Source organism: Myxocyprinus asiaticus, chromosome 18 (genome assembly GCF_019703515.2).
Source record: "Myxocyprinus asiaticus isolate MX2 ecotype Aquarium Trade chromosome 18, UBuf_Myxa_2, whole genome shotgun sequence".
NCBI classification, from domain to species: Eukaryota; Metazoa; Chordata; class Actinopteri; order Cypriniformes; family Catostomidae; genus Myxocyprinus; species Myxocyprinus asiaticus.
This window is the reverse complement of record NC_059361.1, coordinates 18,367,080-18,379,166: the sequence shown is the minus strand read 5'-3', so window position 1 is coordinate 18,379,166 and position 12,087 is coordinate 18,367,080. Positions and strand designations below refer to the sequence as shown.

The following is a 12,087-nucleotide window of genomic DNA, read 5'->3' as shown; positions in this document are numbered from 1 at the left end:
TTTTTGAGTTGCCACAGACTGGCATGTCTTAAGGTCAATATTAGGTCAAAAATGGCAAAAAAAGAAACAGCTTTCTCTACAAACTCGTCAGTCAATCATTGTTTTGAAGAATGAAGGCTATACAATGCTTCAAATGAACAAAAAGCTGAAGATTTCATACAAAGGTGTACACTACAGTCTTCAAAGACAAAACAACTGGCTCTAACAAGGACAGAAAGAGATGTGGAAGGCCAGATGTACAAGCTCTTAAAGAGGATAAGTACATCAGAGTCTCTAGTTTGAGAAATAGACGCCTCACACGTCCTCAGCTGACAGCTTCATTGAATTCTACCTGCTCAACACCAGTTTCATGTACAACAGTAAAGAGAAGACTCAGGGGTGCAGGCCTTATGGGAAGAATTGCAAAGAAAAAGCCACTTTTGAAACAGGAAATACAAAAAGAAAAGGTTAGAGTGGGCAAAGAAACAGACATTGGACAACAGATAATTGGAAGAGTGTTATGGATCTTAACCACATTGAGCTTTTGTGGGATCAGCTAGACTGTAAGGTGTGTGAGAAGTGCCCAACAAGACAGCCACATCTATGGCAAGTGCTACAGGAAGCGTGGGGTGAAATGTCAACCGAGTATCTGGACAAACTGACAGCTAGAATGCTAAAGATCTGCAAAGCTGTCATTGCTGCACGTGGAGGATTTTTTTGATGAGAACTCTTTGAAGTAGTTTAAAAAGTTCTGAAATTTCTTTTTAAATTGTAATAGTAATTTTTCACATTATTAATGCCCTGACTATACATTGTGATCAGTTGAATGCCACTTTGGTGAATAAAAGTACCAATTTCTTTCCATAAGAGCAAAATCTGTACATTATTCCAAACTTTTGGCCAGCAGTGTGTATGTATGTATGTGTGTGTGTGAGTGTGTGTGTATATATATATATATATATATATATATATATATATATATATATATATATATATATATATTGTCTTATTGTGTATTTCACATATAAATGTATTTTCTATTCACTTTCTTTTATTCTGTTTTTTTATTTATTATTATCTCTGTCTTGTTGTATTGTTTGTGCACTGGAAGCTTCTGTCACCAAGACAAATTTCTTGTATGTGTAAACATTCTTGGCAATAAAGCTGATTCTTATTCTGAACTATCTGTATTAGCCTATTGTCGACCCTTCCTGATTATTTTCCGCCCTTTTCTTAATACCTATACCCTTCCCTCCTCTTTGTGTCCATCCTACCTCCATTTCCTCTTCCTCTTCATTCACTAACTCATTTTCATATGTTTCAGTCTCAATCCAGCAACTTTAATTTTCTTTTAAAAACATTATTTATTTATTTTTTTATTTCTCTCTCCTCTCGTGTCGCCGTTTCAATCTTCCTCCACGCCGACCTAGACCTGCCACCGTGACGTAACATCCTCTCCGTCTTCGGAACAAATCGACTTACCCGAACATTCCGAATCTACCTGAGCGAGGTTACACTGGCTCCAAAACATGTCTCATTTTAAATTGTGTTCCATGCTGCTCCATTGGGTCATTTTGCGTGTAATTTAGTTGTACCATAACAGCTTAAACAAACGCTGTTGATAAATGGAATTTTCCAAAGTCAAAATGTATTTTACCTTGGACACGTTGCTTTGTCATCGACTGTCAACATATGGACACATGGGTCAAGAAAAGAAGCCGATAGGAACATTTTTTAAAGTGTTATTTTTTTAACTGACTAGAACCCATCGTGCTACGTTTATTTGATCCACTAGAGTGCAGTACAATAACATTAATATAATTTCCTACTACAAAACATGCAGGTTTGAGAAACGCATTTAATGACAAGACTGTCCATTAAACTGAACAACCAAAATGTTATTTACCTCATCACAATATTGTCATGTTTAAAAAAAAAAAACCCAGTACATCTTTGTGAATATGTTTATTTTGTAGGCATTTTCTTTACAAGAAAAATTGGACGTCATACAAAGATATTAAGATAGGACAGTACACCTAGCTTTCACAGTCTAAGTAACAATATGAAAAGTCCTTCTCCGTTTATTAAAGGGCTAGAATTATAACATGAAGTGAAATGAAATGGAGAAAGAGACAAGATATAGAACGGCAGGTTGTATATAACTCACCAGGGTTCTAAAGAAATCATGACTGTCGTAAGCTGTGACATCAAAGCTCCCAGACTGTCATCTGCGTTATTAATCAAGAATATACAAAGACAAATAGTATTGAAAAAGCACTATATTTTTCAGTTTGAAATATTTTGCAATGTTCCTTATATACACCTTTCTTTAATTTCACTTCAAAAAAGGCAAACATGTATCTGAAACAGATCAGCCCTCTTTTATTTGAACAAGTGGTTGTAACATTAGACCATGATCACTATATTTCACTGTGCATTAGAAGGTTCTCCTATCAAATTACGCACACTGAGCCAGGAGTCACAGACTATAACAACCTTATAATGTATAACCATCCATACTGTACATTAGGTAAACTAGAAAGATAAAACAAATTGGCTCTATTGTTTACTGTGACACTGTAGCACTAAGGAATTATTTTATCACACAATTCAGTTGATTTGCTACATGGTTCTCCTAGAGTATCTGATATATTGCAGTTCACTGTGTCAGTTCGAAGCACTGTGAATTTGAAAATACCTAGGATGATCATAGCTAGAACATAGTCATTATTGTGCAGTTTAGTCTAACAAAGAGTTTTTGCAAAGTGGAAGACCACAGAGTCACTGATACGGTATCATTTAACTAACACTTCGCATTTCCTTGAGCAATCATATCAGATTCAGGTCGTATCATCAAAGATACAGTAACAATATGTTTTTGCGTAGGAGTAACAAAAGCACCAACTGCTGAAAATCAAAACAACATAAAACTGTTGTGACACACAATAAAGAAATGTTGATTTGATATCAATGTAATGTTATAGCATGAAGCTGTATGACAGCACAAACTTGGTTAAAAAATGCTTTTCGATATAATATAATGTCCATCTTTGTGAAATTACAGTTCTGCCTTCATTATGTTTCGTGACACAGCTCTTGAGGTGTCATAATTCAGTTTTCACTGCTAAATGAGAACATTATTTCATTAAATGGCTCTACTGGACAGACTGTTGTCCTACAGTTCTCTCTATCTTTGACCCAATAAAATAGGTCTAAATTTGACCAAAAGACAATGGTGCACTTGTGTATATAAATGTAACATGAAAAGGCATTTCAGTTTAAACAACTGTACAGATATTATCTTTTTCATCTCATAAAATACTACACACAATTTCATTAAGAACAATGGCCCACATCCGTTTTAAAAAATACTTGCAACTGTGTATGATGTAGGTACGCGTAATATTCTGATCATGTCCATAGCTTGAATATATAGGGCAGGCGTAAATTTGTCCATCAAGCCCTGAATATTACACACACACAAAAGCTAAGGGGTAGACAGCGCACACTGGACATTATAAATCAATATGAAATACAACACCACTGCTTGATTCACAGCTGAAGTATACATTGAGACACTCAATCCATTTCAGTATTTTTTCTTTAGCATTTTTATTTATTTTGCATTGATAGATATTTTTGCGTCCAGTGTGTTTTGTCCACAGGGGTTGATGAAGAAGGGCTGTGGAACCAACCTCATGTTGACAAATCAAGCACAGCAAAAAGCAGTGGATAGCATCCACAAACCTGTGATACATATCACTATATGCACCGCAGGTTGAGTACAGTCATCATACATTTTACACAGTTTGTATGAAAGGCAGTGACAATGCTTTTCATATTCAGGGAAAGGCGGACTGTTATTATTTATTATAATATATTTTTTTGTTCTTTTAGAAAAATATATATATGTTTAAACAAGAACCAAGTGCATCAAGCTCTCCCTTGTATCTTCATTGACAAAAATAACATTTTCTGAACATTCATACATTACAATCTGTATATATATATATATATATATATATATATATATATATATATATATATATATATATGTGCAAACATAATGTATAGTTTATATATAGTTTATAACATAAAAAGTTTCATAGTGCACAACATGCCTTTTAGGTTGCCAATATGAGATAACTGTGAAATAATAATAATAGCCATAATAACAATAACTGTGATAATTGCAGTAAGACAACATTTACAGAGAGGAGCAGCAAAGGGCCCCACAGTTTTTTCCATTTGGCAGCAACAACACAATCAAGAGCAAAAGAGAAAAAGCATAATGAAAAATCAGTAACTCAAAACATCAAAACATCACAGGAAAGTAAACGGTTCATATTCATCAGCACATCCCAGCGTTTAGGCCACTGTTCCACTTCTTCCTTTTGTCTGTAGCCAGTGTATGTGCTTTTTTTCACTTAAACAACCCCCTTAAAGAAAGAAATAAACTGGAAATGTAGTCCTCTGTGACTTCCATTCACAATCAAAACCTAGAGCTGTGCTAAACCAGATCCACAACTCAAGGATGATGTCAAGGACATTTAGAAGCACAAAGGCCACTCATCCAAAACCAAGAGGTTGTCTTGTCTTTTTTTGGTCTTTCTTTCTTTTTCTTTCTTTTCAATCAGACACTGATTGACACTAATGGTGGCACTATATCAATGAGAGCCACCCTTGTTTGCAGTCATCAGTTAAGCCACTTTTTTTTCAGAGTTAATACTATCATTGAAACACAGAATTTAACATACAAAAAAGCACCTCTTACTCTCTCAATAACAGGGAAAGGGTATAACATTGTATCAAAGCTCTCAGAAATATGAGGACCAGCAGGAGATGACATGTGGCGCTACTGCTGAGCTGGTCATATGGATACTCTCAATCCAACAGATTGAGATTCTTATTTCTAACCATCTCATACCTTCAGATTCCAAGGCCTCGTTTAGCGCCTGCCTGTTGAAGCTCCTTTGCTGGCCATGCCAAAGTCTACACTGTGTCTTCACTCATTGAATCAAATCCTCAGTACTAAGAAAGTATAAAGAGTCCCGTCCATGGCATGTGCTGTCATTTGATCTGCGTGCTGTGGCTGGTTTGTTAAGGTGTTTTGAAATGTCTGCTCATTGTGAAAGGCTTTGAGGTTCCACTATGCAGTGCAGCAGGCCGGTCCATGCGAGGGGAGTTTGTGGTGTTGGGGTGGGCTGGCACTCACTCAAGGTTCCATGGGCTTTCAGGGTCCAACGGGCTCTCAGGGGCTGAAGACTTCAGAGAGAACCAGAGGTACATAGAGACAGGAGAGAGGAGAAACAGGTGTGGAGATGGACAACGGTGGAAGAATAAAGAGATAGATAGGTAGCTAGAGAGTATGTGGCAATGTCTTTTTGTCATAGAAGTCAGACGAGGTGTGGATGAATTGGATGAAGAGAGAAGTGTAGCAAGGCAATCTGGCCCAATAAAAACAAAACCCACAAAAGACACAGAAGTTCATTGCTGCCTTTTTTGCTTAGACAAATACACTGCAGGCAACTGGCATGGATAGAGAGAGAAGAAGGGAGATGGTACACCAATGTAAGCTGGAGCAAGAAAAGTTAGAAGCAAGAGGGAGTGTGCTAATGTGTTTTCATTGTTATGTGTCACAAACCAATGACAATTTAAGTGTGTGAGGGTATGTGTGCATGAGCCAGTGACTCATCTCGATATTAGGCCTGAATTCATTGTGAATTAATATACACTTACATCAACTGATGAAGTCATTCAGATGCTAACGCATCTTAATTTAAAATATCAGGGCCTTAATATAAGAGGTTGTAAAAGATTAATACAACCTCGCTGAACGTGGGCTGTCGAGCCCAGTTCATCTGCACCAGAACAACGCAAATTCAAATGTTTGAATTTGTTTATGCTTATTTGTGTTTTTGTTGATAGAGAAGCTGAGGCAAATAGATGCAGAGCTCTCAAAGTGCAAGAAGCGAGGGTGAGTTCAGGGAATCAGAGGACTGATCGCTGCTGCTGGTTCGTTGGTTAGCGCTGGCCCCGCAGGCTCCCTCTGGGTAGGTGAACACAAATGAAGATGTGTATGAGGGGATGTAGCTGCCAGCGTCAGGGTTACCACCACCGTCGGCAACAAGGCACGGGCCGTCCGGCACCGGCTGGCCCTGCCCATAGAAAGAACTAGAAAAGGCTACCTCCTGCATCATCCCTTGCTGCAGTGCTGGGACCGGCTGTGTCGGCGTGGGCTGTGAAACCGGGACGTGGTGGTGGTGGGACGAGTAGGCGGGTGGCAGGTAGAAAGAGTCCTCCTTCACAGTCAAGCCAACAACGGAGACAGAAGCTGTCTGTGGGGATGTCTGCTGCAGTTGCGCAGGCGGCTGGTCCTGATAGGGGATTTTGCAGCCAGGCTGGTGCGCAACCAGGACAAACTCCAGACGCTCCTTCTCCTTTTGCAGCTCAGATATTTCTGCCTCTAGCTCAGCCTTCTCCTCCTCCAACAAGTCTGTCTCCTTTGGTTGGAGAGACAAGAGGAGGACACAAGGGGACAGAGATTACATGATCATAAGAAATGAGGACAGGAAATAAGGCTACCCTTTTAAAAGCAGTTGCACAAAAGACACAAAAGAAATACATGTTGTTAAAGTTTCAATGATTGCTTGGAGGGAGTTCCACTTTCTTAAATGTGAAATAGCTGAAATTAGTCAGTTCCCAGAATATAATAACTATGGTTTATACACTCTTTGTTTAAACTAGCCCCTTCTAAATACAATCTGAAGAATCATGCACATGTGCATTGGTTATGAGTATAACAGCAACTTGGCAAAATTGACATTTTATGAGTGTAGCAATTATCATGCTTGTTAGTAGCAACAATTAGGATGTATAGTAATGTAACAAATGTAATTATATTTAAGTACAGCATCGCTCACCGACTGTAACCTGTCTGTGAGCTCACGCCGGCGGTTCCTACACTTAGCGGCAGCCAGTTTATTTCTCTCTCGTCTTACTCGTCTTTTCTCCTCCTCCTCAGGGGTCAGCTGTGAACATGAGAACAAATTGATCATCTTATTTAACCTTGTGTCTTGTAGATCATATCAAAATTTGTCTTTTTTAATCAGTCGCAGTTGGAACCAGACAAGTAAAAGCAAATGGTCAAATACATATAATCATGCTCTGAACTTTTGGCTCTGATTAAATATTAACCATCCCATCCATCATGGACCTCACTCACCGTTTCATCTCGTGTTCGGCGCCGGCTCCGTGACTGTCGCACTGGACCAGGAGTATCAGAGCTTGGTGGGGTGAAGCCTCCACCAGTAGAATAGCTTGTGCCTGGCAGGTCATAAGGATCCAAGGCAACAGGCTGAGTCATGGTGCTGGAGCCTGTGCTGCTTTGCCCTGGTGCCATGGAGGAGATGAGAGTGGGCTGCACCATCCACTGCAGATCTTGGCTGGTGGTGATGGCCGTCACTGTGGGTACAAATGAGCTGGGCATGTCCACCCCTGCCCCGGTGCCAGCTGACCCTCCACCCACCCCTACCCCGCCAGTGGCAGTAACACACTCCTAGAAAACCAAAACACATAAACAGTATAAAACTTTGGGCCTCACCTGCTTGCCTAACCCTAACCCTAACCCTTTTTAAAGATGGGTTTTCTAGTGCTTCTGTGTAACGATAATGAAGCTTTCCAGTTGGATTTATATTACTTGGATCATTTAGACATAGAGACTAAGGGTTATCAAAAGGTAACACAAATAAGAACGTAGAAATGGAGACTTATCAGAGTTGGCTGTTTTATTAAAATCATGAATTTATCATGTTTTTCCTAGAAATTAAAATATCACATTATTATTTTTATTTTTTTGATTATGAATGACTCCCAATAAATTAGTAGACTAAACTGCAGAATCATAAGAGGGGTCAGCTATTGACCAGGAAGATTGCTCTTACAAGGAATTTGACTTGGCACTTGCTGACACTGGACTGACATTAAATAAGAAATGTAGGAACTGTATAAACAAATAAATATTAGTGAGATAGTGTGAGAAATATTATATTATAAACACTGATAAGACACATATAACAGTGTATGACCACATTATGTACAATTGTAATGGTATCTTATCAATATCTTGAAATTTGTAAATAATAATTGTGCATAGCTCTCTGTTGAAAGGCTGCAAAACAGATTTAGAGGTTAAATAACTATATTGGTATGGTTTCTTGTTTAAGAAAAAAGATCAGCCCAGTGATGCCAAAGAGAATACCATGTTTCATTAATATTCATATGAAAGCGTTTTAGGCAAAAGGCCACTCAGCTTCGAAGACGTCACCGTAGCCAATCGCAGGCCTCGAATCCAACCTCCCCTCTCTGTTCCTCCTCCCCCGTCACACCCCCGGAGTTCCCCTTAGCAACGCAACGTAACACTCCAAAATAGAACGCATTGACGTCACGTCGAAGTCGTAGAAGCGCGAGCTGGAGGACTGTGAGCGAAGGCGGAGCGTTGTGTGCGGACGTCGGAGAGTTCCACAGCTTTGTCATCTGTTTCGCGGCGTGCTGTAAACCTACCACGTTGCTACCAGCCTGATTCAGCGCACATGCTGACTTGTCAGTATACTCTGCGTAGCTTTTCGTGTGTGCACGCTGAGCGATAGCAACAGCATTGCTAATCTATTCACTCAGACACATTAAAATGCATTCCCCTGGCTATTTGCAACATCGCGTCGCAGATCAAAGCCAAGCAAATGTGACAGCGACCATACCATTTCACCAAAACATGTCTTTATACAGACAAACACGACATTTATGCAGGGTTAAATACTGTGACTTACTTGCGGTGCGCCGGTGGTGGGCGGGCTCCCGAAGGATTCCACGGACGACAGGTACTGAGATTCAAAAGAAGGAGATGAGCTTCCACGGGATCCGGTATCGGGGTCTCCGGGGAACCCCTGAAACATCTCCCCAGTGGAGCCGAGAGAAGCCGAAACACCTACTGTGCCCGGCGAGAACGGGATGTCACCTGTCACCAGCGCATTTTTGTTAGGACATTTACTATTCTCAAACATTTGCAAACTGTAATGCACGAATAAAAGAGAAAGTGGATGCTGAAATGTGTCAGCGGTGAAGCGCATCAGATCAAAATTCGCGTTATATATAAACTTGTAAATCACCTACCGTAAAACTTTTTACTTGGAGTCTTCGTCAAGATGCCCTTAGTCTCGTTCCAAAAGAGTTGCATTAAGACATCAATCCAGTTCCCTGCTGGAGGAAACTTCTAAATTCCAATCTCCCTTGGATAACACTTCCCAGTTCGTGGTACAATCCGTGAAAATGCGTGTAATGTTCCCTTTGAAATGTGCATTTATAAATCCATAAAAGATGTGTTTATTACAAACGGGAGTAAAAGATGTGATCGGTGTTTCGGCAGCAGCTCTTCTTGTGAATGAAGCCTGAGAACGCATTGTAAAGTAGGGAGTCCTGGCTCCGCCCCTTACTGGTGTTCCGCTGACGTAGGTGCCCATATATGGTCCAAAAGCAGTGTTTTTGTTTTCAGGTATCTAAGCAATATGACGTGTAAGGGATTCCCTCACCCACAGAAAGAGACTGCTCGCTCGCGGTCAAGAATAGGTACACTTACTATTACTTCCACAAGGTATAAATGGACAATATTTAGAAATGACACGGTTATTTTTTAAAAAAGAAGAAAAAATAAATAAACTAGCTTTATTCGATTTTCATGTTACTATCAGGTTAAAATAAACCCATTTTATCCTTATCCCAGTTAATATGTATTTTCTCCTAAATTATCTTACAATCAATCAGATGCACAACATATTTAGTTGCAGTTAGATATTATCACAACAAAGAAACGACCATATTAGTCCTACATAAAGATTTTTAAAAGTTATTAAATGGTTTCTGGCTGAAAATGTGCACGTTGTCAGTCACATATTAAGAGAAAACACTAAGTCGTATGTTTTGCTGAGGTAGTGGTTAAGCTAAGGAGGGAATCCCGCTTTCAGCAGTTTTGACTACACTGTAAACTTTCTCACCGACACGCCCCACGGAATCCCCGATACACTGAAGGTTCCTGCGTCGCTAGCAGTCTTGAGAACCGGTTGGGGCAGAGATTTACATCAGCCTACCAGTTGTCAATCGTGGGTAAGTTTGAGAACTGCATCTAACTCTTTGTTATTTGCCCTACTTACCATAACAATTAAAATAGTTACAGCATTGTTTTTGTTTTTATTTTTGTTTTAAGTATTTATCAAAAGTTTAGCCCATGGCTTTATGATAATTTCCAATTTAGAGTTAGTATTCTAAACCATATTCTAATAAAATTCATTAAAATCCTAAAATATATAGAAAATGCACGATGATCAGCGGCGTTTGTCAGTATATGCACGCATTGTTCAGTAAACAAAGCTCCCATTATAACGGCTTTACCCTCGCCATTTACAAGAAGCCATGCACAAGTTCCAAGTCGGACAGTGGGCCGTAGTAACGGAAATCATAGTTAGTGTATTTCATGTAGGAACAAATTATTGTGATTCATTGTTCTTTATTGTGTGCATGGAAATGAGTGTGGCTTTTTAGTAACGTAAAGCAAAAAATGATGGCATGATAAAACACCATGAAATGTCACGGGGGTAGATGTGCTGCACAACACCGTAGTTTGAGGATGGGGAAATGTGGGGATAACAACCGTTAGTCAGCAGCACTTGAACGTCACCGGCGGAGAACGTTCTCTCCACTGGCGGACATTATTATAACGACCGAACAGGAATGACTAATTCGGAGTACTTGGAATGTAAGGCAAACATTTTACAAATCCCCGCCAGAACGCCACAGATCCGCATTAATAAACATGTGGCTACGTCAGAGAAATTATATGTGGGATGCTTTAAGATACATCAGATAGCGAGACGTGTTTACAGTTAGCTTTGTAACAGTGCGACTGACAGCCTCATCTCTTTATGTCACTTTGTTATTGTTTGTTGAGCCATATGATTGAAAAATAAACCACTTCGTGACTGAGTAAAATTCCGTTGATTCACGCCATAACATTTCCACTCCAGTGAAGACAAGTAAAGACGCAGGGGAACAATACGAACGATAATAAACAAACTGTTCGCCGTCTCAAATTTCCGTGGTTAAATGCAAAATAAACTATAAAGATTCTGAAAGCAAACAACCAGGCGTCTTTTTCAACCGACCCTGCATGTGTATACACCGTTTCGTCGCCGTGGAAACGCCGTTCTCGCACGTCTGACGCAGGGACGTCACGACGATTGATACTTTTTTTGTTTTTGCTGCGTAGCAAACAGTTTCCTTGGTAACTCTTTAAGGGGCGGAACAATATGAGTTTTCTCAGACGAGAGAACCACGCTTTCATGTGTATGCATAATGTACACGCCTTGGCAGACGAACAGTCACTTATTTTAGCTGTTCATGGTTTTGATCTTCAAAGTAGGTTCAATATAGTCGTCGTGTATTGTTGCATATTGCTCGACAGCCAGCTTGCTAATCGTTCTGTCTACACTACAGAGCAAAGTTGCAAACGGACACCGTCATTTTAGTAACAATAGACTGCAGCTCTGCATCGAATCAAAACGACTATTGCATGCTAGTTTGTTGGCATATATTGCACGAAATGTGTATAAATCACATAGTTGTATGTTTTTAGCCTACCGTTTTAAGCAGGCTGCTAACAAAGTACAATAACATATTCTAACCCCCCCAAAAAAGTGTTTTCGTTTTACCCAACTTCCAAATTACTGCCAATTAGTTTGACTGTTTATGTTGAATAACGCTGAGTTTGCATTAACATCGGAGGGTTGAGACTGCTTTGTAAAAGTACTTGATTGTGTGGCTGTAAAACTGATTCAGAGGTCCCTGTTGTTTATACTTCATAACCAATATATATATATATATATATATATATATATATATATATATATATATATATATATATATATACAGCTGTGCTCAAAAGTTTGCATACCCTTGGAGAACTGGTAATATATGTACCATTTTTAAAGAAAACACGAGTGAGCAGGCAAAACACATTTCTTCTATTTCTTATGGGATTCATATTCAACTGTAGGTTATAAC

General features: G+C 39.4%; 1 protein-coding gene across 2 annotated transcripts; it reads right to left on the bottom strand.

Annotated features, from left to right (window-relative positions):
• Nucleotides 1–3,572: 3,572 nt before the first annotated feature.
• fosb (FBJ murine osteosarcoma viral oncogene homolog B) lies at nucleotides 3,573–9,427 on the bottom strand. 2 transcript variants are annotated; one of them, XM_051724391.1, is made up of 6 exons: nucleotides 9,148–9,427; nucleotides 8,805–8,992; nucleotides 7,205–7,537; nucleotides 6,903–7,010; nucleotides 6,168–6,482; nucleotides 5,963–6,028 (listed from the first exon to the last, which is right to left on the bottom strand). In XM_051724391.1, exons 1-6 carry the CDS (start codon nucleotides 9,209–9,211, stop codon nucleotides 5,963–5,965), a joined length of 1,074 nt encoding a protein of 357 aa, XP_051580351.1. In that variant the 5' UTR covers nucleotides 9,212–9,427. The 2 variants fall into 2 exon arrangements, with proteins under 2 accessions (XP_051580350.1, XP_051580351.1); XM_051724390.1 differs by having other exon boundaries at nucleotides 3,573–6,482; nucleotides 9,148–9,426.
• Nucleotides 9,428–12,087: the final 2,660 nt, after the last annotated feature.